The sequence below is a fragment of the Numida meleagris genome, chromosome 18, assembly GCF_002078875.1.
Source record: "Numida meleagris isolate 19003 breed g44 Domestic line chromosome 18, NumMel1.0, whole genome shotgun sequence".
Lineage (NCBI taxonomy): Eukaryota > Metazoa > Chordata > Aves > Galliformes > Numididae > Numida > Numida meleagris.
This window is the reverse complement of record NC_034426.1, coordinates 2,750,825-2,778,608: the sequence shown is the minus strand read 5'-3', so window position 1 is coordinate 2,778,608 and position 27,784 is coordinate 2,750,825. Positions and strand designations below refer to the sequence as shown.

The 27,784-nt window shown below is 54.1% G+C and overlaps 1 protein-coding gene across 2 annotated transcripts in view; it reads left to right on the top strand.

Moving 5' to 3' along the window:
• The window catches only part of GTF2IRD1 (GTF2I repeat domain containing 1), a 50,868-nt gene continuing 23,476 nt past the window's right edge, over positions 393 to 27,784 (top strand). For both annotated transcript variants that reach the window (XM_021415568.1, XM_021415567.1), the window contains exons 1-8: positions 393 to 484; positions 15,966 to 16,094; positions 17,882 to 18,023; positions 21,178 to 21,324; positions 24,352 to 24,535; positions 25,701 to 26,011; positions 26,415 to 26,504; positions 27,402 to 27,485. In XM_021415568.1, the coding sequence (XP_021271243.1) occupies positions 15,972 to 16,094; positions 17,882 to 18,023; positions 21,178 to 21,324; positions 24,352 to 24,535; positions 25,701 to 26,011; positions 26,415 to 26,504; positions 27,402 to 27,485 (1,081 nt within the window). In that variant the 5' untranslated portion in view covers positions 393 to 484; positions 15,966 to 15,971. The remainder of the gene's footprint in view (positions 485 to 15,965; positions 16,095 to 17,881; positions 18,024 to 21,177; positions 21,325 to 24,351; positions 24,536 to 25,700; positions 26,012 to 26,414; positions 26,505 to 27,401; positions 27,486 to 27,784) is intronic.

Genomic DNA, 27,784 nt, shown 5'->3' with positions numbered 1-27,784 from the left:
GCCTCGGGGGGATCCGGGCTCGGTCCGCGGCGTGAGGAGAGCGGGGTGCGCCGGGACGCCCCCCCACAGCAGCGGGGTTGGAGCGGGAGGCGGGAGCGCAGCGTGGGGCTGGGGACGGCGCGGCACCTGGATGCGCCCGCTGCTGGGGACAGCGCTGGGGACAGGGCGATATCGGAGACCAGAGCCGGGGGCGGTATCGGGGACCAGACGTAGCGACAAACCCGGGGACGATATCGGGGACCGTCGGGCGGCAAACCTGGGGACAGGCGGCATTGAGACCACACCTGCGGACTGATGTAGGGACGACATTGGAGACATGGGGGTCCCCGGTGCTGGCCGCGATGGGGAGAAAGTTCCTCCCCGGTGAGCACCCGGTGCCCTTGTCCTTCCAGCGCGTGGGGTTAGCCGGGATAAGCTGTAAATCGGAGCGATCCCATTACTGCGTCACGCTGGAGTGAGCCCCGGAGCCGGCGGCTCGTTGCAGGTAACCGCGGGGATCGCAGCCGGGAATCGCCCCACGGAGCCGCGGGGGTTGCGGGGTCGGTTGTGTTCGCTGTGAGCTCCGGGCGGGCGGGGATGGCTTTGTCGGGGCGGCCGCTCCGTGTGTGAGCCTGGCGGAGGGGCTGCGGTGGGAGAACGGGCAGTTCGGCAGGATCCCCGCTGCTGTGACCCGTCGACCATCTGAGCCGGCAGAATTTCCTACTTGTGTGAAAATCGCCGCAGCGCTCGATCCCAGCGTTAGGCAGCCTGAGCTCGCTGCCTGCTGCGGTGTTGAAGCTTCTCCCGAGTCCCGTGGTGGAGCTCCGAGCCCTGACGTGGCCGCGTGTGCCACCCAGATACCATGCTGCCCTGTGCCAGTGTCACTCAGAGCTCCCTGCTGCTCTCCCTTCTTCCCCTGCAAATGCCACCTGGGTGCTATGGGGACACCCGGGAGGGTGACGAAGGAGATGTGTGCCCATAGGGACGCGCTGCCCTGTTGGGCCGTCCCTCCTGGAGGGGGTTTCGCATGTTCTTGGAGATGCTGCTGCAGGGCCGCGTGCTTCCCTGTGCTCTTGCTGGCCTTTAGGAACCACCATAGGGAACAGGGACAGAGGGGATGCTTGTGCGTCTTCCTGACCCTGCAGCCTGTTGATTGGGTTTGGGGAGGAAACCATGAGATGAACTGGGCTGGTTTAGGCGGATCTGGGCACCGCCGCACATCCCGCCTGTGTCTGGGTTTTGTTCCCCAAAGCAATCCTGTGTTTGTGCCGCTGCTTCCGTGCTGCTGCAGCTGCTTGTGCAGGGGAGGAGAGGCAGGAACATCCCCGGCTCGTTTGTGTTTGCTAATGAGAAGCTGGAGAGAAGGGAAGGAACCTGCTTGGGGACGTATTTAGCAACTTGCCCTCCAAGCCTGGTGCTAGGGACGCCTTGCCCTTGCGTGCTGTTCAGATAACCTGGCATGGGGAGATGACTTGCAGGACCTTGTGTGCTGCAGAAGGGCCAATTTTTAGGCTCCTTCTGTCTCCTGGCACTACAGGGACACGTCTGGCTGTCCTGCACCCACACCTGCATGAACGGCATCGCATCATCCCTGAGCAATGCTCTGCTGGAATGAAGAAAATACCCCAAACCCCCATAACCCAGACCATCACAGTGGCTTGAGTGATCTCCCGCTGTCGGAGCTAATGGGGGATTCCCATCTGCTGTTCCCACAGGAAATAGCTGGGATTTTTTGAGGCAATTATCAATGCCCTGTACTTCCTCTGGGAATTTGGTTGGCTGCACCCAGGCGGTCAGGCTCAGCGTAGGAATGCAGAGGGACAGCAGCCGGGGGCCTGGGCTCGTCTCCTGCCACCCATGGCGGTGCCAACGGTCCCCGAGCTGGACAGCAGAGCCCCTTCTTGGAGGATGCGTTTGTTCCCTTTGCTGCTGGAGTCTGAGTTGTGAATGGGAGATGCGTGGTGGTCATCGTGGCAAAGGTGTGAGTGGTGGGGGCTGTTTGCCTTCCCGTTGAGAACAGGGAAGAGAAGACCTACTGGAAGCTCCTTCTCAGGATGGAGGTATCCATCCAGGAGCTAAGAATGTTTTTAAGTTCGTTTATTGGGAAGCTCCCAGCTGAAAGCTGTAGGGAAGGGTCTGTTGGTGTTCTCAGTGCCCTCCTGGATGCTCAGCAGAGCAGAAAGCAGGACGTTTTTGCTGGGGAGACAGTGGGTTCATGCAGACCAGAGCAGTTTCCCTTGCTCTGCCCAGGTGTAGCCTTTCACTTCCCGGTGTGTTTCATTTAAATCTCTTGAAACCCGGCCTTCAAAAAGAAGTTTGGAGCCTATGGTCTGGCCAGAGGCTGTGGGAGACTCCAGGCTGTGCAGTGGCCAAGATTCAAGTGGACTTATAGATGGTGGGTTTGGGGTTTTTTGCTTGTTGTTTTGAGCAAGGCTGCTGGTTTAGTGCTTGCTTCTTAACACAGCCCCACTGATCAAATTAGCTTCTAGCCCATGAGAAAAATGCCAAGTGATTGCGTTTGGAGGCGATGGGAGCCCTGCCTCGCTGAGCCACGATCCTACTTTGGGTTCTCATCCATCCAGGTGCTGGGGTGCTGAGCATCATGGTGCAGGTGGGACTTCATTTGGGGGGCAGGGGGCTCTTGTCTGACAAAATCCCATGGGGGAGCTGTGGGAGGTTTTATGTTGTATCCCTGTGTGATATGGGAGGGACGTCTGATGGTTTCGTGTTTCCAGAGCAATCTTAGCTTGAGATTTGCTGCCAACTGCCACTTCTCAAATACTTTGATGGTGATTTCCAAGGGACTTACCTACAGCATCAGTAAAGCTTTCCCTGCTAGTGAAATGTTATTAAGAAAAGCACTCAGTGCAAGAATCACCTTCTTAAAAGCAGATTGTACCTTGGTGGGATTTAGATTTGTATATACAAACAGCTTCTGTTTGAATTTTCTGGCTTTTGTGGCTTTGTTTCTGCTCAGCGCTATTATGGCTGTTTTAAGAAGAGAATTAACTTCAGCTAAACGAATAGGAGACCAGCAAAGACCATCGCTCTGCCTTTGCAGGTTCGCAGCAATCTAATCATCCTTTACCAGGACTTTCTTCCTCAAAGCTAATCTCCACCTTTCACTTGAATTACGAGGTGCCTCCATCTTCATTTTCTCTAAATCTGCAACATCAAAAGGAGAAAATAGCCGCGTGGAGGCTCAGAGCCTCTCGGGAGCTCTGTAGAATCAGAGAATATCCTGAGCTGGAAGGGATTCTGGAGCCCAATTCCTGGCCCCACGCAGGACCACCCAAACGCTGTGTCTGAGAGCGGAGTCTGCCCTGCTTGGAACACGTTGTGGGGCGTAAATCACACTGGAGATGACAGAGGTGAGAATCCTGCAGGCAGGAGGCTTCGTAGCGTGGTTTTGGAGTGTTTATTGCGCTGTCCCGAGGCCTGGTTGCTGTCAGATGTTGCGTGTCCTACTTAGCTGGGGACAGGTGATGTTCCTGGAGAACAAACGTGTGCCCTGTGGTGTGAAGGGTTTGCATGCTTCATAGCTTCATGAAGGTTGGAGAGACCACTGAGATCATCTAGACCGACCACCAAGCCATCCCCACCGTGTCCCTCAGTGCTACATGTGCCCTTTTCCTAAACACCTCCAGGGACAGTGACTCCACCACCACCCTGGGCAGCCTGTATGTGTGAATTATCTGTGTTACTTGTACTGCATTAGTATTTACCCAGCCAAGTCCTGGGTGAGAGCTCCTCATTGTGCCAAGCTCTGCTCCGTATCATTTTGGAGCCCAGCAGTTAAAGAACTGAGTCGTACATCCTTTTTGGTGCATACATGTCGCTGGTGTTTTCCCACGAAGTACATCAGGGTTGTAACATGACCTCTCAAGTGATGATTTTTGTTCTTGCAGGCCCTCCTCCGACTGCCTTTTTTCTTCTTGGCAGCTGGGTTGCCGAAGCCCAAGAGTTGGCTTCTGTCTCTCTCTTTATTGTTTGAAGAATACGATAAACCAATCTCGTTAGGTAAATATAAGGATGTTGCAACCCACCATCTGCTGAAGCACTGCTGCGGGCGGCGTTACCGCTAGCGGAGTGGCAGCAGCTCCTCAGCAAGCTCTTGGTGGTGGGACTGGAGAGGCACTGTCCACTCTGGACCTTGTACCTCCTGTCAGGAGTGAGAGTTGTTCAACTGTATCAACTGTATCAACAAGAGAGACTTGTTGATACAGTCGGATGGAGAAGGGGCTTTTCGTTATGACCTCCTTCCTTCTCACCAGCCTGGGCTGGTTGAATTGCTCTGCAATGCCCACAGGAGCCATAGGAGCATAGTGGGGTTGTTGGGTGACACCTCCATGAGGGTCACCTGCAGTGCCCCTAGAAACCAGGTTGAGCTGTGAGTGTCACCTTCCCAAGCCATAGTCTCCAGTTTTGCTATAAGGAGATGTGCAGGTGCAGCAGGAGACTGGTGGAGGGGCTGAGACAGCAGCAGAGGTGCTCACAGCCTGCTGTGCAGGGATGCCCCTGAGATGCCACCGTGTCCATGGAGCCCATGGGGCAGTGGACACACAGCTCTGCGCTTCCCCAGTGTCATCCTTCATCCCATGCAGGAGCACGGAGCCCGTTGGGGTGGAAGAGCATGGTCCACATGGGGCTGGGAGCAGCTCCTTGGGTTGGGTTCATGTCCATACAGGTGCTGGAAGCCCTCCTGCAACCTCCATAGGCAAGGCTTGCTCCCAGGTGGTGAAATATGTTAGGAACTCTGCCTGTTTAAAGGGTCTTTGGGGTTTTTGGGTCTCAGATAAACATCTGGGTTCCTGCTGGGGCTGGGGACGTGCAGCCCGCGGGGGGCAGGGAACTGTATGGGTGCCTGGAGCCTGCGTGCGCCTCCTGACAAGGTTATAAATTAGCGTCATTAGAGGAGGATCGCCGAGAATAAATCGCTCCGCACCCTTTCAGGGCATCGCAGTGCTGTAATTTCATCTCGCCTTTCTGGGGACGAATGCCTTGAAAGCCCCTGGATGATATTACAGACACACAGCATAGGGGGCACTTCACCCTGATTTATAGCTCACCGAAAAGACGCGGGCACCCCAGTACCCCACATCAAGCTTGGCCAGAGGAGATGAGCGTGGTGTGAGAGCCCTGCATGGGGGTCATTTGGGTTCGCTGTGGGATTTTGGGGGGTTTTAGGGACTGCCCTGTGCCATTGCTCCCTGCCAGTCCAGATGCAGTCCTACAGCGTGGGGCGTAGCAGCGTGCCTAGCCCCAAACCCCCGCGAAACAACACGGTTAACGCCGAGCAGCCCATGCGCTATTAATACAAATGCTCAGTGAGAGTGGGCGACCTTTAGCAAGGCATTAAACATTTATTAAAACCATTAGGATTAGTGTCAGGTTGCATTTATTTATTTTATTTCACGCACACACACACACACACACACACAAAAAAAAACTCCACAAAGCGCAGGAGAAACGCATGTGAGCCGCAGCCCCGTGAGATGGCCGCGGTGGAGCAGTGCATCCCCTGGCTCTGGGATGGATACATCACCCAGCATTGCTTTGCTGGACTGAGGGGCTGTGCTAGTTCGTTTGTTTCCCACCTGCCCAAAGGTATTTCCTTTATGATGGGATGGGATTATCCTGGGCCGTGGGTGAGCTCCCCGCATCTCTCCGTTGGGGTTTTCCCAAGCTGCCGCTGCGAGGATTACGCACTCTCTTGAACATGCCTTTGTTTTCCGATGTTTGCTATTGTAATTTATGTACGATGCTGCCTCTTATTGAAAACCAAGGTCTTTATCTCCGTGGGAATTACACCTGCATAAATACAGCCCCGTCAGTGGCTGCGTGCGCCCAGTGCTCCGTGATAAAAGCTGACTCCCACGGCGGCGCTGCAAAAGTTTCCCTATGTTAGCTGCAGGACCCCGCTCCTGAGATGCTCTTTGCAGGCAAGCTGCTGTTTTTATGGGTGCATCACTCTGACGTTTTCTTCCTCATAGAATCATTGACTGGCTTAGCTTGGAGGGGACATTAAGGATCACCTCGTTCCAAGCCACCTCCCGTGGGCAGAGTTGCTTACTCCTGATTTCTCTCTCCACTACTGTCGCAGATTCAGCTCCTGCTGTTGAATACGTGTGTTTGTAGGTTCCTCGTTGATGGGGGCAAAATGAGTGTTTTCCTGCTTGGTGACCTCCCGATGCCATGGAGCCATTGGATGGAACTGCGAACGCAAAGGGGCTTCTGTGGGCGGCTGCTGGCAAAGGACTATTTTTAACTCAGCCAGGATCTTACCGCATTGCTGCTGATGCATGGGAGCACGTAGGCATCCTTTCTCATTTTTAAACCCAATAATTAAAAAAGAAGGCGCAGGCTGGCTCTCTCCTGGGCCAGGCGCTGTGAGGGTGCTGGGGCAGGCGCCTGCCAGCAGTTGGAATGAGCCCTTTGCGGGTGTGGGAGATGCAGGACCAGCTGAGCAGGAAGGGAAATCACTGCTGTCGGAGATCCGGGATGGACGGGTGGATGGCTGTCCCCATGTGTCCCCAAAGGGGGGTGGGTGCACGGTGACATCAAGCCGGGATGCGGGTGCTGGTGGCTCCTTCCACTGCAGCAAACACAACTCCTCTTGAACTGTCGGTTTGTGAAGGGTTTTTCTTTCTTAGTTTCTCTTTCCTTGCTCTAACCTGCTTTTAGTCAGTGATATTACAGAAGGCGTTTAAGCCCAGAACGTTCCTTCTCGGTATTGATTTTGCTTTCTGCTTCAATCTCTCTTTATTGCCCTTGGTGTTTTGAGGAGCTGGAAGGAGAACGGGGAGAACTGAGCTGACTCTTCTCAGAGTTTTGTCTTATGGGCAGTGATGTGTTGGATGGGAGGCTGAGGGAGAAATCCTTGGGGTGACTGCTCCCTAATGCTGCTCCCAAACACCTTGCTGTGGGACTGGGCATGTGGCAGAGGCAAGGCCTTGGGCAGGACTGGTGGGTGTCCTTTGGTTCTTTTAGTTTGCAGAGGGTTCTCTGAAGATGCCTGGGGGAAGGTCTCCAAAGCACCAGATGCTCTGGGATCAGGTAGCATCAGCTTTTCCTCTGATTGAGCATTCAGAGGAGCTGTGTCTCAGCTTGGTGAGCATCCTGCAGCTTTTCTGGGGCCGTAAATAGGAGCTCAGCTCCCGGGTAGATCTTTTGCTCTTCTCTTTTGGATTGAAAGGCTGCTCCTCTGTGCTTTGGCTGCCGTGTCCCTACCTGAGCTCACCTCGCTGCTGATGGGTGCTCTTTGGGTGTTGGGGTTTCTTCATAAGACGGGTGAGACCAGGTGGGCTCTGTGCCCCTCGGTTAGGAGTGAGCCCTGAAAGCTGCAGAGGTCACTAAGAGCTGCTCAGCAGCTTGATTTCCGGGGAAAACCTTTCTCAGGGCAGCCAGCTTGCATTTGGTTGGATGTTTTATTTTGGATCGGCGTCATTGCCGGGTTCCTCCTTGTGTGGCACTCGACGGTGAGCCCAAATCTCAGGTCACCCGCCCCCAGAACACCTTACCATGCTGCCAAACCAGCATTTTGCTTCTAACAAGCAAATCAAGCTTCTAATGAGAGCGCTGGGGGCTTGGGCTGGATGAGGGAGGTGATGGGGGTGAGGCAGAGGGGGAGGCATGGCAGCGAGCAGCCCCACAGATGCCTCTTCCAATATTTGCCTTCCCATCACAAAGCAGCTCCGCTGCGCCTGGCGGCTCCAGGGCTCTCCAACGTCCTGCTCCGGAGGCGGCCGCTCCGATTACCTAATTGCTCGCCGCCCATTTAAGGGGAACCGATTAAGAAATTAATTCCCAATCTCAGGCGGCGCAGAGCCCTGTTTGAATGCTTTGATCTCCGTGGAGCAGGGACGGATGCGGGCAAAGGCGCTGCTCGCCATCCATCTGCTGCCAGAGGGAATCCAGGTACGGACAGCATTGGGGCAAGCATGGCTTGTACAGATGCAGTTGGGGGTGTTTATGTATAACGTGTCCCTTTTACTCTGGATTTTCCCCCAGAGTAGCCTGGACATGCCCTTTGTTGGTGCGCGTGAGCCCAGAGCTCTGTGTGCAGACAGGGATGCTGGGGATGGGGGAAATATTCTTATTTTTTTTCCAGTTCTTACAAGTTTTGTGTTGTATGGGTACCAGGGGTTGGGGTGGGGGTCTGTGCTTGGTGCTGCCCTGAATTTGGGGAACTGAGCTGCTCAGCACCAGTTCCTTTCCATCCCTGCACGGCGTTCGGCCGCTTCGCTTTGCACTTTCCTGGGTGCTGGAAACCCGATTAAAAGCATCCCAGCGCTGCGTGGAAGGGAAATGCGCCACAAGGCAGGTTTGCTTTTTGCAGGATTAAAAGCAAATAAATATTTATACGGTATGCAAAGCAGGCTGATAAGATATGCACATCAGTGAGAATTTGAAGCGGTTTAGTTTTGGGTACGAGATTAAGGGGTGTGTGTGTGTTGGTGCATTCTGTAGTTTTAAAGGATGTTTTCTTCCTGCTGCACAAAAATAAAAATAGGAAGGGAAAAGCAGCGTGTGCTTCTTGGGCTGCTCTGCTCTTGGGTTGCGTGATCTCCATGCATCCCATATCTTTAACTGCAGGGATGGAAAAAGCCAGGCAGAGAGGGCAGTGCAGGCTGCATTTCGTATGCAAATATAATGCTGGCCCCGTTCCTGATATTCGCTGTGTTTACACGTAAATGCAAACAACTGTTGACTTAGTTTCAACAGATAATGTGTTTCATAACACAATGGAAATGAGAATTAATCTGGAGGTTAGCGAGGCTGCATGTGTTTCCAGCAGAACTGAGGCTCCGCGGGGGCTCGGGGTTGGCTTTGGTGATGCTCAGAACCCCCGGCCCATGCAGAACAGTGCGGGAATTACATTCCCCTTCCATCAGTTCTTGCACGTTTTCTCTTGGAATCCCTCACTGCTCGTGATGGCGCTAGGAGCCCCTCTGTCAGTGGTGTCCCACCATGGGAGCAGTCCGGCGTGGTGAGGAGGATGGGGATGGGGTGAGAAGGGATGTGTGTGGGATCAGTGGGCTGAACGCCCTGCAGAGGGAGGAGTATGGGGCAGGGAGTGGGTTTGGGACCGCTGTCCTGCCAAGTTTATGTGGACAGGGATGACATGGGGACGGCTCCTCATGGGAACTGAGATGTTTGCGTGGCTTGATGCATGCTGGCGCCTGTGCCATGGGGCCAGGCAGGAGCTGGTGGCCGTACATGGATCACCTGGTCCTAGTCCCAGCTGTGACTCCTCGCAGAAGCATCTGGGAGAGGCCCTGGCTGTGTCTTTGGGCCGCCTCCAGCCCGGGGCAGCCCTTGCAGGGCTCCCAGCTCCCTGGCTTCCTCATAGCCTGAGGAGGAGCAGCTCCGCCTGGGCGCCAATCATTTGGGAGCGGTGTCATTGCTGTCTCTGGGTGTGTGTCTGCCCCCGTTGGTCTGTCTGCTCATCCCGAGTCATTTGCAGCCGGCTGGATGGCTCCCACCGGGCGCCCGGTGACAAAATTGGGGTGTGCCCCTGAGCCCGATTAGCCACTGGTGAATCTCTGCAGGACCAGTGGCACCAGTGGGGATGTCCCAGTCTGGCTCTGATGGCCATGGGGGTGCTGGGGCGTGGGGAAGCCATCCCATCCCAGCTGATCTTGCTGCCCGATGGACTGGGTGGGGGCTGTAGGACTCGGGGCTGTTTGTGTCTGGGAGTCAGTGGTGATGCTGAGGTCGGTAACGCCAAGTTGGGGTGAGTTCGACACAACTTTTGGGGCTGGGGAGGCAGCCAGCAGCAATTCTATCAGAGCTGCTCTAGGTCTTCCCCTTAAATAATGAATGGAAAGAGGGAGCTGGCAGGATGGAGGAGGGGTGTGCTCCCATGTATCGATGCTAACTGGGCCCCAGAACTTGCTTTTCCGTGTCCTGCGTGTGGCTGGCAGCTGCAGGTTCTGAGCATCCTTTAATCCCTGCGGAAAGCTGATTTTTTTATTTATCATTGAGCTCATTGATGCAGCACGGAGCCAGGCGTGGGGCTGGCAAGCAGCACGTCCTGCAACAGGGGGGAAACTCGCTGCTGAAACAATAAGCAGAGAGCTGAAATATCAGCGATAAAATTAAACTGTAATGAGATTAAACAGTGGCTCTTCTATCAGACCCTCCTTGTGCAGAGATAATTACCTGGGAAGAGCAGTGAGCACGTTGTGAGCACGGCTGTGGGCTGGGGACAGCAAGCCCTGCCTGGCCAAGGGAACAGCACCAGGCTGAGCACTGGGGATGTGTCCAATGCATGAACCTTGCCCTGCTGCACTGACCCAACCCAACGGGGATGCGTGGCCAGAGGGCTTTGTTCTGTGCATCCCTATGTGTGTATGGGGGTGTGGGATCCGTGTTCCATTCCCAGAGTGTGGGATGCAGGGAAGCATCCCAAAAGAATGAGGCCAGGGCCTTGCGTGGAGGGCTGCAGTTTGGGGTTTTGCTTCTGCATCTGCGGGCATGAGGCATCGCTGCCACCTGCGCATGGGATTCCTCTTTGATTTAGAGGGGAAAAAGGAAGGGGAAAAGAAATCTGCGTGGCTGTGTGATATAAAATCTGAGTTTGGATCTCTGTAAGTGCACGGAAAACAACAGGCTTTTTATGTTGGCTCTTGGGGTAGGAGGAGAGCAGGCTAGAATAAAGATTTACAGTGTTTGGGAGATTAAAGGCCCTTGGTACATTGTTCAAATACCACGAGATTAGTTTCCAAGGAGACGGATACCAGTTGCCATAGGCACCGGGGGGCCAGGAATTAGGATTGCGATTTTTTATCCCGATCACGCAAACAGTAGCTGAACGCTGCTAAAACTCCAGCTTTAAATAACACGAGTGTTAGCTTACATACCAAGAAAGCAGACTCTGGAAACTGGATCCCGTCCTCTCCCTGCTCCCCATCGCCCTTGGCTCCGTGCTTGGCTGGAGCCGAGCGTTGCACCTGGGTTTAAAACCCCACGGGTTGCCAAGCGGCGTGGGGCACGCCCAGATGTAGGTCTGTGGGTCAGGGTTTGACCCCCTGTCACTCAGCCCCGTGGCGTGGGCACGATGCGCATTGCCAGCTCTCACCTCCTGCCCACCGGCCCCATTTCGGCGCTGATGTGCAACCCCAATCCCTGCCCCAGCGGCTCATCCCGGCCTTGTCTCATCTTTCTACCAAGGGCTTGCTCTCCTTCGGGGGATCTATTCACAGCCGGCAGCTGCAGTGGTGCAGCAGAGCGAGCTCCCCATGCCCTCACCTAATTTTAGCAGCCATGGGCCACTCACTTCTGGGAAACGCAACCCGAGCCCCGGCGGCTCCGCAGCACGCATCCCGAGCGCTCCTCCCAGCACAGCATCCCTTCCCTGCCACGCTCTCTTTCTCCCCCCCCCCCCATTTTTGTTTATTTGCTTGTTGATGGTGGTTTTTTTTTGTTCTCTCCCCTTCTTTAATAAATGAAGAGGCAGTTGCTCGAAGCGAGAGCTTCTGCGCCTGCCCGGCGGGAGGTTGCGACGCGGAAACTTAGCGGCGCGGGGATGCTGGAGGCACGGGGGGAGCGGTGCTGCCTCGCCGCGGTGACACGGAGGTGACATCGGGGGGGACCCTGACTTCAGCAGGCGCTTTGCTCTCCTCTCTTTGCCCTGTGCGAAGCCTCCGATCATTTTCCCGTTCTTTGTGGGCGCAGCGAGACCAGGTTTTAGAAAATGAAGGTGGCAGAAGAACGAAACACTCGGATAATGATTTCCAGAGGAAAAAGCTGAATTCCTGCTGCGGAAACGTCGCCCGGCTCAGGGTTGGCTGTTTGCAGGAGGGCTGGTTTGTTCTGCGCTTGTGTTGGGAGCGGGACAGAGCTGTGCTGTGGATGAGCTGGGGCAGTGGCTGCGATGGACGCCTGGGGATGTTTTCATTCGGTGCCGGCGCGTACGTGAGGAGCTTTTCCAGCAGGTGCCCTGATTTTTATCAGTAAAATAAAGCAAGGGAGGAGGTGTCTGATGGCCTGGAGCCATTCCTCCCCCTGGAAGGGGTTGAACAAACCCCAACAGACTGGCTTGGTTTGGGAGATCTGTTCCTAGCCCTGGTATAGGGACTGCTGGCATGGCGTGTGGTGTGGGTACCCCAAGCTGTTCCAGAGGATGGACCTCAAATGCTGTCAATTTTCGACTTGTGCAAACTGGTGGAGTGAAAAAGGAGGTCGGTGGGTGTGAGAAGAGACATTGCAATGGGGCAGTGGTTATGGGGCAGTGGACGGTTATGGGGCTGAGGCATGCAGCTGTGCCCTCGGTTGGTGCACACGCTGGCAGGGCAGCGCGGATACCCCAGATTACAGAGCCCCAGGAGGGTTGCACTGCAGCATGAGGATGAGATTGGAGATTTTAGGGCTTTTGGAGGCGTTTTGACGTTTGAGGGTATTTATGATCATTTCACAAATGCCTGCTATCACGGTTATGTGCCGGCGCTGGCATTGCTGCTGACCAATCTGTGGCAGGAGGGCTGCTCTGAATTAGGCGTAGGGGATTACATCTGAGCGGGTTACGGGGTCGCCAGGGCACGCGGAGCATTTATTTATCTCCTGCGAACTGCGCGTCCAGAGCCGCTTGTCAGCCCCTTGGCGGGGCACAGCCGCGCTTGGCAGCGTGCGAGAAAGCTGCCCGTGCTGGGCACGCATCCCCAGCGCCGCGGCGGTGACGAGTTGCGCGTCAAGTCAACGCGAGTCAAGTGCACGGTGCTCCGAGCCAACCTCCAAAGAGCCGACCTCAAAAGTCCCTGAGATGCGATGGGGTGGGAAAACGCCTGCAGTCTGCGTCCCCTTCTTGCTGCCTTCCTCTGGCTCTCGCCCCGAGGCCACGTCGCCATCAGGGATGTGTCAGAGCCAGGGGACGCGGGGACTGTCCCTGCGCGGGGAGGGCGGATGCTGGCCCTGTGCTGCTGTGCCTCAGCAGTGACATTCATTGTCCCTTTGGCTCCTATCGGGACAGCTCATGATGAATTTTAAAGCGCGTTTAATGATAGCGAGAGCTAATGACTTACGTGTCCTCCAGGGCTGGTGTGATTTTTAAAACATCCCCTTTAAAGGCGCCTTCCCCGAGTAGAAGGCAATGACAGCCCCATCGCCACCATGTCATTGCTGCCTGTGGGTCCTCGTCACACGCGTCCGTCTGCCTCCAGCACTTTGGGTGAAACTTCCCAGGTGACTCAGGAGCCCAAATGCCATCGTCAGAAATCCTTTTGATGCTGCGTGGCTGAACCGCCCCCGGCAGAGCTACAGTGCCTGCCCCAGGCTCTCTCTCCCCATCCCAGGAGGGATGGATGACCTATGAGTCCCTCTCATTAGTACGTGCCCATTTCTTTGAATGTAGGTGGAATAGTTGGGCACGTGGCCATTCCCATCCTGTAGCATCACTGGCCCTGGTGCACGCAGCTCTCCTGCCCAGCGCAGGGCTTCGTCATGGCTCATTACCCAAATAAAGAGGTTTATGCCTTTTTTTTTTTTTTTTTTTTTTTTCCCTTTCTGGCCGTGGAACTCTGCTTTCAATGTTCCCCTCGCTTTGTCCTCATTGAACCTGTTTATAATTTGAAAGTTGCAACAACGCCATTTTCTGCTTGGAAGCTTCCTCTGGGGGGGTTGTTCCAGCTTTGTTTCGCTTGTTTTGCCATTTTGTTTGCTCCTGGTGCTTTGGAAACGATGACACAGCGGGCGGATGTTTATTTCTCGGGGGGGCGGGGTGGGGGGGAGGGGTGTGTATGGCATGGGCAGGATGGGGACTGTGGTTGTCCCCTCCTGCAGGAGGTAGCACAGGGGCAGGATGGAGATGCACTATCCCCATCCCCATGGCAGCACCTGGATCCCATTCCCGTCCCTGCAGGACCAAGGCCCCTTGCTCTGGGATCCGGCCAGCTCGCGTGTACCGTGCCCCCGTCCCACCTGCAGCCAGCCCTAAGTGGTGTAAGAATGGTTTACCCCAGTTTCCCCCGAGCTTAGTTTCCCTCTGATTAGACAAACAACTTCAAGCTGTACATCTTAATTTGATTTGAATAAGCCTATCGCTTACCATGAAGTTTTTTCCCTCCCGTTTATTCCCCCCCTCCCCTTCTAAATCCTCTGTCGCTGCTATGCGTGACCGTAAATGATTAAAAGCTTTGTAGGAATATTTCTTCCCCCACCCCCCCGTGAAATCCCAGACATATTACTTGGGTCATGTCTTGCTGTCCCTGGGAGGCAGTGGGACGAGGCTGCTGCAGTTGTGCTCGCTGCAGGGCTGCCACCAGCCCCATCCTCTGGGGCTCTCTGCAACACTGCCGTAAGCACCACCAACAAATGTATAACGGCGGCAATTGAGAATAATAATTGGGGCACTTAAAGATGCACGTAGGTACCATCGTCAGAGTAAGGCTGTTTTCCATGAGTGCTCGTGGTGGGGCTGAGCAGTGAGTGATGCCGCATCCTTCCCAGTGGGAGCCTCCAGGTGATGGATGGTCCAAGCCTGGTGTGTGGCATCGCCGCGCGGCGTCGCATCCCGCCGTGGCTCTGCAGCGCTGCCCGAAGCTCGCAGGTGGCACGGGGTGGGCTGCATTCTGCAAGCTGATGAGCCTTTGGCCAACGTCATCCTTGGGGAGAAAACTCAGCCATCAGCTCCGCTCGGGCGGGCAGCGCCGCTCCGAAATGTCAGCTGCTCGGAAGAGGATTTTTCTGGGTCAGCGTTGGCGCAGCAGAAGTGCTGGCACAGCCTCGCTCACCGCTCCGTGGCCAAGCACACCCGCACGGCCCCGACCCCTGCGAGGGTCCTCCTGGCTGTGGGTCCCTGTGGCACCCTGTGAGGCGGCCGTGGTTTGAGTCTGCACAGCAAATCTCATTCTGTGCCCGCAGCTTCGTTCATATTCCTCGGCTCGCCATGCCCGGCTCCCTCTAATCTCACCTCATTAGAAATTCCCCGTCCCCTTTTATCTGCTCCCAGCTTCAGCGCATGATTCACGAGCCGGGTTGGATGGCCATCGTTCTGTCTTCTTCGCTGTCCTTAATGTAGATGGAAGCTGGGCAGCACTGTGTAGTGTGGGTCTGTGCACCTCCTCTTCCCTGCATCACGGTGCTGTGCGGAGCTGCTTGCAGACACCAGCCCTGGGCTGGAAGGATGGGATGCATTTTGGTGCTGATCTCCTCCACCTGTCTGACCAAATGGATGCTGTGACGTGGCTCGAGCCAGTCCCATTTTCCCCATTTTTTCCCCATTTTGGGGCTCCCAGGGCTGGTTCCCTTTTCGTTCGCTCTTTGTTCCCACTGGCTCCATCCACCAGGAACCCAAAGTTTCTCTGTGGTGAGGAGCAGATGATTTGGTGGACAATTAAAAAAAAAAAAAAAGGGGGAAATACCCCCCAAAAAACAACTCATTTTGCTTTATCCCCAGAATGAGCTCCTGTGTGTTGTCCAAAGTGAAGGCAGATCACCCCATGCCTTGAGGACACCTTTGGGTGCCAGACCCTCTCCTGAGTATAAAGAAAACCCATGGGGACGGGGAGCGTGGGGACACCTATGTCACCCAGTGCTGCTCAGTGTCCCTTCTCCCATGTGGCATAGCTGCCACCCGCTCTGCTTGGGGTGCCCCACCTGGGTGGCACCTGCCCATTTGGGACGCGTGGCGTTGGTGCCAGGCTTTGGTTACAGCTTGGCAGCGCTCGCAGTTATCTGCTTGTTCTGCTCCTGGCAGGGCTGAGCTGGTTTGCACGTGGGTGTCTTCCACATGCCTTTGATTTTCTGCTTTTCCTCTTGCTCCTGCCCACTCGTGCACGCGGTGCGTGCGCTGGGGCTGGGTGCTGTGCCTCGGGCCCCAGCATGGTGCTGTCCGTGGTACAGGTGGGACCCAGCAGCATTGATGGCGTGCTGAGTGCTTGCTAAAAAGACAATTTCCTTTTTTTGGGGGGTGGTTTTCATCCTTTTTTTTTTTTTTTTGCTCCTACAAGTAACAGCATCACGTTGTTGTTGTTCTGTCTTATTTTCAGGTGAATATGGCACTGGCAGGGAGGCCTCTAGACGTGACCCTCAGCAGCTCCAGACCTGAGCAGTGGAATATGGTTTTTCCCCAGAAAGACGAAATCATCACCAGTTTAGTGTCTGCCTTAGACTCCATGGTAAGGGTCCCCACCCCCCTCCATCCCTGTGCCCATTTCCAGCTATCGGGGACATTACTGCAGCCCCAGCAGGGCTCACAGTGAAGCCCAAAGCGGGGAAAGCCTCCATACCCCCAACAAAACCTCCCTTCAACTCATTTACCTCCCATTAAAGGGGCTGTGCTGAGGCAAGAGGGATGCTGAGTTCATCACGTTCTGACAGCCCTGCTCGGATCAGCCCGCGCTCATCTCAGCTCCGCAGTGTTCTCCATTAATATTTATGTCGGTATCAGCTGAATGTAGGGGCTGGTTTGGTTTTTTACTTGATGTTTTACCGATGTTACCGTGCACTTTTACACAACAGGAGAACAATGGCTTTTATCTGGGAGAACAAAGAAAATAACTTTCATATCTTTTGACGTAGAATTCCCGGTGGAAACCTTGCATAAGTCAGGCGTGCTTACATAAACAAGATAACTGTTGGGATTAATTCTCATGGACCAGAGCTAATCTGATTTTTAACTGTGAATGTGATCAAGAAGGGAAGGTGCGTGTGTAGCAACAAATATCTAATGAAAAGCAATGTGCTAAACAGCCCTCCCTTTTCAAGCCAAGTGTATTCATCTTGAAAGCATCTTCCTCTCCACCAGGAAGGCATCTTTCCCCAGATAGCAATTTCCTTCTATTTGACCACCATCACCCTACTAAAGAGCAGGTTCCCTGGAGCTGACACAGCCCAATGGCTTTGATGTCTGTGTGCCATCGTCTACAGTGAACCGTGCTGTCATAGTTGGGCTTCTTAATGAGTGCCCGTTGTTCCGCAGCCTCTGAACCTCCCTTCTCACAGTAGGTTTTGTATTTCTTTTCCGCATGTTGAGTTTCTTGATCAAAATACTCCAAATTATTGCTGGGTTCTTGAAAGGAGGCCTTTTAAAAATACATATTTTGGTGATGTAATTAAATACTCCCTTCATGAAGAAGCTCAGCAGGAGGCAAAGTGACCAAATGGAGTTTGCTTTAAGCCCAAGCAAATCAAAATCATGTGCAGGGGAGCTGGAAGAGGGTGGTGGCTGCAGTGGGGTTTGGTCCATGGGCAGCAGCTTTCCTGCTTCATCCTCAGCTCACCTGGTGTGCTTTGAGTCACCTGGGCTCTATTTTTTGTCATCATTTAAGGATCAAAGTGGGAAAATCTCCATTTACATTGTGAGCTTTGGGTAGTGTCATGGCAGAGCTGTGGCCATGGGAATGGGACCCAGGCTGCAGGCACCGTGTAACCATTATCATGAAAAATAATAATGAAAATGCATATACACGTATTATGTATAGCAGGAAGCACATATTACATAAAATGGATTAATGGAGGAAGTCTTTTCCATCTCTTTAATGTTTTGCATAACTGTACAAGAAGAATCACTCGACTAATCCAGACTTTGACCATATTAGTGTTCTGTAGCCGAAATGAGATTCTTGTGCTCCTTATTTTATTAGGGCTGGTGGAAAACCACAAATTGTTGTTGTTTCTTTGTTCTACGCAGGAATGTTTTCTTTTAAAGAAATAGTATAAAATTGTTATTTTAGGGGGGAAAAATAGAAGTAAAACGTTTTCCAGTAAAACAAGCTTCTTTTCAAATATCTAAGCCACATGCCTTCGTGGAATTATAAAGCTGTCAAAGGATTTGTGGTGTAGGGGTTGCCATAAAACCCATGAAATTCTGACCAGAACTAAAACGTTGCTTATGATGGGGAGATGGCCAGGGGTGGCTGGTGCGAGGCAGTGCTTGGGCTCTAACCCACTCCCATCTCCGCAGTGCTCCGCGCTGTCCAAGCTGAACGCCGAGGTGGCCTGCATTGCCGTGCACGACGAGAACACCTTTGTGCTGGGCACTGAGAAGGGCAGAGTCTTCCTCAGCGCTAGGAAGGAGCTGCAGGCTGACTTCCAGAAGTTCTGCCGTGAGTATCCCAGGCGATTTGTGCTTATCTGCCTTTTTGTATGTGCTCGGGTTCATTTGTTGTGTGGTTGAGGATGGGCAGGTTACAAGGCACGGCCTTGTGTGTGGAGTTTGTTGGGCTTGGCAGAATGAAATCACAGATTCATGGAGTCACAGAATGATAAAACTGTAGAAAGAGTGCCTTGGATTGGTCAGGACCTTAAAGATCATCCATTTCCAAACCCCCTGAATGGATTTCCTCGGCATGGAAGTTGGTGCTCAGTTAGCTCATGACCCCGAAGTTGCATGAAGAGGCTGGGCCTCTCCATGGGGGACAATGGGGCAGATGGGAGCCTTGTCCATGGAGGGCACCATGTGTCCCGACTCCTTTGCATCCTTTGGTCGGTGAGGTTTGTGGCATGGCCATCTGTGAGCAGGAGGAGGTCTGAGGGAATTAGCAGAATTAGGTTCTCCAAGGGATCAGCTGGGAGCCAAGGCTTTTATCCGCTTTTGGCATGACAGGAGCAGATTTGGAGAGCTGGAAGCACTGGTTGTGGGGCTGGTTGGTTTTTTTGAGGCCAACAGGAATGAAGGGATACCTCAAGCAACAGCCAGGTGCCACCAGTTAACACACCCCAACCTGCACACCTGCATTTTGGGATGGCCTCATCCCTGCCACACGGCTGGAGCTTTCTCCTGGCTCCCTGCAGGGTGGGGTGATGGGTTTTGGTGCTGCTGGTGAGCCCCAAGGTGGGGAGAGGTGGCCCGGAGCCCATCTGCAGGAGGACCACCACACCTGGTGGGACGGTGGTGGGGACAACAACCCACATATGCTTGCACGCATGGCCTGGTGTTGATGGAAACCATATTTGTGCTTAATCCGTTGGAGAAATCGTTCAAGAGCGGTTCATTGTAGTGAAAACATGAGTGCTGTAAAGCTGCCAGGGTCACTGTCTGCTTGGCTGATTCGTTGCACATGTGCTGGGTGAAGCACAAGGCTCGCCCGCAGCGCTTGGCTTTGCAGCGCCGCATCCCTGAGCGTCTCAGCCCTCCCGACCCCGCTCCTCCATCGCGCCGCAGATGGGAGGCTGACATTTCTTCCACTCTATTTGGGGCCAGGAAAGCTGTCTGCAGTTATTCTCCATCTCGACGCGTTTCATTTTGCAGGCAGGTTTGTTTGAACGGTGGCATTTTGGGAAAGGTTCTTCCCACCACAAAAAGAAGGCAGGAGAGGAGCGTAGTGGTCAACAGTGAGTGTGATGGGGCTAAGCCTTACAGATTTTGGCACAGGCTGCCCAGGGAGGTGGTGGAGTCACCGTCCCTGGAGGTGTTTAAGATCCAAGGAGATGTGGCACTGAGGGACGTGGTCAGTGGTTTGGTGGGGATGGGTTGGTGGTTGGACTGGATGATCTTAGAGGTCTTTTCCAACCTCCATGATTCTGTGACATGCCAGCTGTGTCACCCTGCAGCTCCCATTAGCTGGTGACTGCATGCACATCTCACTTTTAGAAATATATCCTCATAGATTCTGGTCAGTTACCATTGGCATCAAATGGAAGCTCCCCTCGCCTTTGGTTTAATTTACACCTTTGTGGAGATGGAACTGTAACATCTGGTACATACCATGAGATTCTGATGGTGGGGTTGTGACAAAGCGGCTGATACTGGAGACAGGCTGAAACGTGATAACTCTGTCTTGAATTATAAATGGCCGAGGCTCAGCTCCACTACATAAAGCTCTTACAACTGGCATGCATCGTAAAGCATCCCTGGAAATGCCTCTGATTTATAGGCTAGCTGCCCTCTTAGAAAGGATCTGAAATAATCTAAACCAGACATCACTGGGAGATGTAAGAAGGCTCTTATCTGCCGAGCCGCGCTCCTCCGGGCGCACAGACCTCACTTGGATGCTCTCTGAGCTCTGGCTCAGCCTTTCCTGACGCACACGGACTTGACAGTTATAAAGATGGATGCTAATGGAGGGGAGTTTGCACTCAGATGGGAAGGGGAGTCTTCGAAGGGTGTGAGTTTGAGTGGATTTCACCACTTTTGTAGAATACTCAGGGTCTCCTCCCTGGCGTTGTCTTCACCACCAATCCCTCCAGTGCCTTAAAAACAATTGTTGAAGGCTCTGGGGCAGCAGGCACAGTCTCCACTCAAGTCAACAAGAGCAGGGACAGCGAGGGACAGCGTGGGGGTGGCACAGGGATACAGCATCCCCAGTGTCCTGCACTCACCTGGGGACATCTCTGGGAGCAGGTCTGCAGGGGGACAGGCAGCGTGGTGCTGCCAAATCCCTCATCCTGCCCTCACCACGAGACCACCAGCAATCTCCCACAAGCCATCCAGCAGTGGCAGAGCAGTGATTTTTTTTTTTTTTAGTTCTTACAATGTACTCTAAGTCTGTTCTTCTTCTGGACATCGGTAGAAACTGGACATGTGCTAGCTCACCTGCCCCTGGTGCTGGGCTGAACCCTTCCCGTGTCCCCTTGTGCCATAGAGGATGGCTGAGCCCTCTGCGAGCAGCAGCCAGGGTCGATGGCTGGTGAGAGCCTGTCGAGGATGATGAAGGAATTAGTCCTTTGCCACTGAAAATCCCTGGTGAATCGGTTTAGCTAGGATGGCAATAATGCACTTGTAGTGTTTAATTTTCTGTGCATTTAGAGACGCGAGGAAGTCGTTGCTGAAGATATGCTTTATTTGAGGTTTAATGGGGGAAATTAGCAGGAAATAGCTGGTATTACCAAGTTGTGTGACGCTGAAGGGTAAAAAAGCCTCTGAGAAAGGCGGATTTTCTCTTTCGGAGAGATTGAAGGCTAAGCAGATTGAAACCAGAGAAAAGAAACGCGCTGGCCAATTAATCACAATGGTGTCAGTGCAGCTGAGTGTGTAAAACAGGAGTGAAGGAGGGGGCACGTGTGGGCTGAGCGTGCCCACGGCTCGCTGGGGTGCACCATGACACTGCTTCCTGCCACTGCACCTTTCCATATGCATCTTAAAGGACTTAAAGGCTGACACCAGGGTGCAGCACCCGTGGGTCTCGGTCTTGCATGGACAGGCTGTGTGTTGAGCTGCTGGTGTTGGCTGACTGGTTTCATCGTTTCGTACAGTCAGAGCTGCAGACAGCGTTGTCCACTGAACCTTCTCTCACTGCAGCATCTCCTGTTTTCTTCCAGGAGTCCAGCAGCGGAGGGAGCAGGACGCGGAGGCGCAGAAGAAGGCAAAGGAGTGCGGGCGAAGCGTGCTCAGGGTCTCCCCGGACCAGGGATCAGACGTGTACCTCCTCAGGAAGATGGTAGAGGAAGTGTTTGATGTGCTTTATAGTAAGAACCTTCACGATTCCATCTGGGGATTTGGATGGCCCTGGGGCTCGCACCAGCCCACCTGGTGGCTTTGGGACCAGAGGCACCCAGCGCAGCGGGGCCTGCTCCTGCATAGGGTCAGTGCTGCGCTGGGAGCAAGCCACTGCCTTGTCCCTTTGCAATGAAAGGGGCTGTACCCCAAATGGGTAGCGCAGTGTGTTCAGGGGGAGCACCCTGCAGCCCCCTGGCCAGCTGAAGCCTCTGCCGTGGGTGAAGTGGGGTTCTCAGATGCACCCTCATCAGCTGTATGCTGCCCATACAGCACTTCACAAGCGTCCCAGGCTCTGCACCTCGCTCTCCCCTTTCTGTGGCAGCCCTGCTTAAAAGCAAAAAGATGATTTTCTCAGCTCTGAGAGACAAGCTGGTGCCATTCCAACACATGCATCATCCCCAGCAATAAAGCTTCTGCAATTAAAATGTAGATGACCATATGGCTGCTGCTACGTTGCCTGGTGGGTTGCAGAGCTCCCTCTGGGCCCAAGCTGTGAATGCTGGAGCTGCGGCAGCGCTCGTTCTGCACTCAGGATGTCCCCTAGGGATCCTCGATGGGGAGCACTTGTCGGGCTCCTGGTCGTGGCGTAGCTCCACGTTTCAGAGCCTGCTCCCACCTGCACGCAGCGTTTGCTGCTGTTTGTTTGAAGTGTGCATCACGGGCTTTGGAGATGGAGGGGAGACAGCATCGCTTCCCCTGGGCAGAGCGGTTGGGATTGGAAGTGGAGGTTTTCTGAAACCACTTAAAGGGCTTGGACGTGATATTCCCATTAAAGGGGGTAATCAAATCCTCTCGCTGCCTCTGAGAGCTCATCCCAAGTCACGAGGAAAAGGGAATGCAGAAAGCCAAGCGGACGAGCTGGGGCTGCTCGGGTTAGAGCTGCGGGCTGCGATTTCCTGCTGCAGGCTGTAAAGCCAACGGGGAATATGAGAATTATTCTTTTATATAATTAGGTATTTAGATTATGTAAGTTTTACCAGGGCTCATTTGCATGGGGCTGGATGAACTAGATGGCCTGAACATTAGGATAAGACTGAAGATGCCGTTTGCGGAGGGGAGGACGTGCGTGGGTTTAATGCAGTGCCTGATGTGCTGGGTGCATCTCCAAACAGAAGAGCTCCTGCGGTGCCGTGCTGCATCCCCGGGCTCATCCCAGGGAACAGCCTCTCCTGGCTGATCAGGGAGAAGCAGTAGGTGCCCCCAGGGGGATTCTGTTTCCAACACCGACAGGACCGTTGGAAATGAGGAGTTCTCTCTCTTCCTTTTTCTTTTTTTTTTTTTTATCCTTTCAGTTCCTTCCCATCAACAGGGATTGGAAACAAAAAATCTTAGAAAACGCTCAGTCAAAAAGATCGCGTATTCCCTCCAGAGCCGGGTAATCTCCGCACCACCAGGATGACTGATTACCGCCAGCTTCTATTAAACAGGCATTAATGATGATTATTGTCTCTCTTTAGCTAAACCGCGAGCCTCAGCGTGGCGGCGCGAGGCTTGGTGAAGGTCACTTTGACAGGAACACGCTCCCCATAAAAATGTGTTCAGGGAGTTGTTGAGTGCTGGGTTGATAAGGAGCCGCTTGGGCATCGTCTCCCCCCATTGCAAAGAGAGGCGATGGTGGGAGATGGAAGGATGCTAACGCCGGCGCGTCGGGGCAGCAGCGCCTTCCGAGCCTGCAGAAAGTTTTCTTGCAGTGTCGTGGTTCAAAGGTTTGGTTTGAAACTTCTGCTGTTGGCTTAATTAAAATATTATCCGGCCCGGCTATAAGGAACCTTGATGGCTTGTGCGAGTCACACGTCGTTAGTTATCATGCGTTGCTTCAAAGAACATGTTGAAGAAATCACTTTTAATAAGGATTTGCTGACAGTGCCATAGGATTTCCAGGGTTTCTGTCAGATCTTTTGTGTGTCTTTTTTTTTTTTTTTGAAGAGAGAGAAAAACCAGAAGATTTGAAGGAAAATCACTATTTCAATGTCCCACAGTGTCCTCTGCTCCTCACCACAGTGCTGGGGCGTGGGTGGAGGCCCCGTGGGACAGGACATGAGGAGTGAACCCTTGCCATGCAGCCACATGTTCTGCATCTGGGCACTGCTTTGCCAGACAGGTCACATTCATGCACGGCTGTTCCTTCTGCTTCGTGCTTCAAGCACCAGGTTTATTGGCTGCAGCCAGTTGGGTTGGCTTCCAAAGGAATTGCTCAGAGCAGAGCAGCTTAAGGGGGTTGGCGAATTCCAGGCAGGGCCTGGTTTTCTATCTCGTCTGGGATGCAGGCTGCCTCGACCATCCCAGATGTGGGCACGTGGCCTCTTCAGTCCCTTTAGCAAATCTCTGCGTCGCAGCGGTGCTGTGTGGTCATCCTGCAGTGCAGGATGGGGAAGGGGAAGCCGTGTGCTCCTGGCTGTGTGGGGGGATTTATCTATGAAAGGTGCAGAGGTGCCTCGTGTCACCCAGCCAGCCCTGCACCTCCTGGGGCTGTGGGGCTGCTGGCGGGGATCGGGCAGTCACAAGTGTCCGTGTTCACTCTGCCTTCGAATCATGGAACAGAGGGAAACTTCTGGGGGTTTTCTTCCCTTTCCTTGTGACCGAAGGCTGCCTCACAGCAGTGGGGATCAGGGTGCTTTCCTTTCCTCCAAGAGGTAAAGGAAAAACACTGACAGTAAGATGTGCAGCATAGTTCAGTAAATGTAAGGTGGAAACCCACGCGAGCCGAGGATGACACATCTCCTTTGTCAGCGCACATCCCTCACTGGCACGGCTCCGGGGGCCCTGGGGGGTGGGTTCATGCCAAGTGACCTTAACTGAAGATTTCACCGTGCCACCTCTGTGAGGAGACCTCAGTGCTCGGAAAGAACTTGAAGGTCCTTAAAGGCTCAGCACGCAGATTGCTTTCTTCTCGCGGTGTCTCCATCGGGCTCTGTGCTGTGGCGCCTGCGGTCGCGCTTCGGGTTTGCTCCTTGAGCCGGGGGTCCCTGCCCTGTGTAACTGTGCCCCTCCCCCAGGTGAAGCGGTGGGGAAGAGCAGTGTGGTCCCCTTGCCCTACGAGCGCTTCCTGAAGGAGCCGGGACTGCTGGCGGTGGCCGGCTTGCCCGAGGGGATCAGCTTCAAGAAACCCATGGAGTACGACGTGAAGTCCCTGATGGCCATTTTAGAGCACAGCCACAGCATCCGCTTCAGGCTAAAAAGGTAACTGCGGGGATCCTGGCGGGGCTGGGGGTGCTGAGCCCCGGGTCTGCTGGCTCTTGTAACACTGCTGTGCATTGGAGCTGCTGTTGTGAGCACGTGTCAATGCGCAGGGTTAACTGCAGCGCTCTGTGCGACTCTGCCCGCGTTTCAGCTGCGCTACGCTCAGCGCTGTCTCGTCTCCAAAGAGATTTCCAGTGTAAATGTCGCAAGCTCCTTTCTAGGCTGAAACGTGTTTCTGTGCCAGAGGATGAGGGAGCTGGGGGGCAGCAGCGGGGTGAAGTCCCCCGGCTGCCGTGGCCACGTCTTCACAAGGGACTCGTCGGTTTTGGATGCTCTGAGCTCGCCTGACTTGAGGCACCTCGGATCATTCCGAGAAATGCTGAGCACTAACAAATACCTCCTTTGAAGGCTCAGCACTTCTGGAAAATCAGGCTGAGATAGCTAAAAGTAGGACACGCAGAATTTGAGCCGTTTGTGAAACCGTGGCTGCCTGTCTCATGTGAAGCATGTGCACTTCTTCGGTACGAAACGCATCCTTGGGCTGATGGAGGTCCCTGGTGAGCGTGCCGTGGGGCCTCAGCGCTGAGAAAGGCAACTCTGTCACTTGGTTACAGTCCCACAAATTGTTTTGTTTCTAAACATGCCAGGCTATGGAGCTGGATGGCTTTGCCAGAGCCTTAAACATTTTGCATTGCTGTAAACTAACCTGCTCTACTTAAAGGAGAAAATGGTGCAGGTGCCTAAAGAAGCTATAGAGGGTTGTGTGGCTGCTGTCAGTTTTGAAACCATGAGCAAAAAGGAGCTAAGTGCGCGGGTTCCCGTCCTCCTGGGCATGGCCCATTTGTAGGCTCTCCTTTCCCCTTCCATATCTTTGCCCGTACAGCTTATTCGTCCTACTCACATCCACCCTGAACACTGGCAGAGGATGCAGTCAACTTCCATGGACACCCAGCTCACTGCCCAAAGCCCGTCCCCGTAGTTTTGAGCTCTGTGCACCCTTGCCTTGAGCAGCTTGCCCCTTCCAAGGCGCAGGGTGTTGGTGGCAGGAGCGAGCTGGCGGCTCCCAGCACGTGCAGGCCATGGTGCTCAGCACCCAGGTCTCCGGCGGTGCCACGGACCCAGCAGGACCTGTTTTCTCCTCTTTTTCTCCTTTTCTTCCCCTCAGGCCGGCGGACGAGCCCAGCAGAGAACCGAACCCTAGCGTAGAGTTGACTTGTACCTCCCTCGTGCCCAAGGGCGGCCGAGACCCCGGTGCCAACGGCCACGTGGCCAAACCCTCCGGCCAGGACGCTCCCCCCGCCGTAGCCGTGACCAATTTCTTATATGGTGTCTCGCTGCCTACGCAGATCGCCATGGACCTAAAGCAAGAGGTGTCCTCCGGTCTGCACGGGGCGACCGCGGCCAGCGAGGTGCTGCTGCCCAGGCCCTCGGGAGAGCTGAAGGTGCCTTCCTCACAGGAGTACAGCGACTGCTGTGGTAATAGCCTCGAGTTTGCTCGCAGACGAGGGCCTGGCGCAAAGCCCCATGGAGCTGAGAGGGAAACACACGGGGCCGGGTGTAAGGGGCCAGCGGGCTGTGGCTGGAAGGTGGACACCGTATTGGCCCTGGGGCCTGTGCAGCCCTCACAGAGATGAGGAGGCCCTGCAGTGCTGCCCCAGCCCTACGCTGGGTGCTATGGATGTGCTTTGCTTTGGGGATTGTGAGGACACGAGGGTGGTGAAGGGACAGGGTGCGTGAAGGAGAGCTGTTGGGGTGAGGGATGTGTCACAGCTGCCTAGCCTCGGGCTGGTGTCACCAGCAGGCACCCAGGAGCTTGCTGAGGTGCCCAAAGCATCTTTGGGGCTCTTAACATCCCTTTCTCATCTTCCCTTGTGTCCAGGACAGAAATCAGCTGTCTCCGGGGGTCCTCTCATCCAGAACGTGCACTCGTCCAAGCGCATCCTCTTCTCCATTGTCCACGACAAGACAGGTGGGTGTCCCACCGTGGAGTTTTTTTACAGTAAGGGTGATGAGGCACTGGCACAGGTTGCCCAGAGTTGGTGGTGGATGCCCCATCCCTGGAGACACCCAAGGTCAGGCTGGGTGGGGCTCTGAGTGCCTGATCTAGCTGACCCTGTTCATGGCAGGGCAGTTGGGTTAGACCTGTAATGGTCCCTTCCACCTCTGATTCTGTGATCCTGCGCCTCTCTGGGAAAGGTTTCCCCACCTGGAGGGACCAGTTATGCCACCACACAGATGACACTGGGAAGTCCCAGTCCTACTGGGGAACCAGGGCACGGCTCGGGTGAGGCCGTTTTCCCGAGCTGAAAGCTTTACGTGGTTTCGAAACAAGTGGAACCCTCTCACCCCAATCTGACTGTGCCAGTGGTGCCCAGAGGGGATCAGTGGGAGGAGGAGACTGCCACATCCCCACCTCAACCCCACCCTTGGGATGCGCAGCCTAGAAGTGCTGACGTGTTTGCACCAAAGCCCTCACCTCTGTGCTTTAGGAGCAGGAAAGCTGGGAAAGAGAACGTATGGAAAAAGCTCCTTTGTGAGGCTGCCATGCCTTTCAGAGGTTTGCTTCAGGTAGAACTAGCTCTGTCCTGGAAGGTCTTTCATTTCAGGGTTGAAATGTTTTATGGGGTCATTTCTCAGGAATCTGCTTTGCACATGCACAGCTGCAGCGGAGCTTGCTCCAGGCTGGGGATGGGGAAGCCCAGACCTTATCTGCCAACCTGGCAGAATCCTCACTGGAAGGGGGAAGTAATTATTTTTAAAGCAACAAAGTCTTGTTCCTGGTTCTCAACACTTTGCACGAGAAAAGTGCATCTGCTGTGTATGAACCATATGGAAGTTCCTTATTTCTTATATTTTGTTTTGATAGATAAGTGGGACAGTTTTATAAAAGAAACTGAAGATATCAACACCCTTAGGGAGTGCGTGCAAATTCTGTTTAACAGCAGATATGGTGAGTAGGAGTTAATATCCCATTATGCATCTGCAGTGCTTGTGGTTTGCATATCATTATATAGCAATCATTTTTGTTCCCTAACACAGCAGCAGGAGCCATATGCTAGAGCTCCCTTCTCTTCTTCACACATTCAGCCCAGCAGCTCCCAGTCTGGGTGTCTGTTGAAGGTTATGTCAATATTTCCATTTGGAGCCTCCCCCGTCGAGGAATTTATAACTGGGCCATAAATCGGCCCGGTCTGGAGCGTGGCACGGCCAGGTCAGCGCGGGTGAGGGGGAGCGATCGTGTGCAGCCGT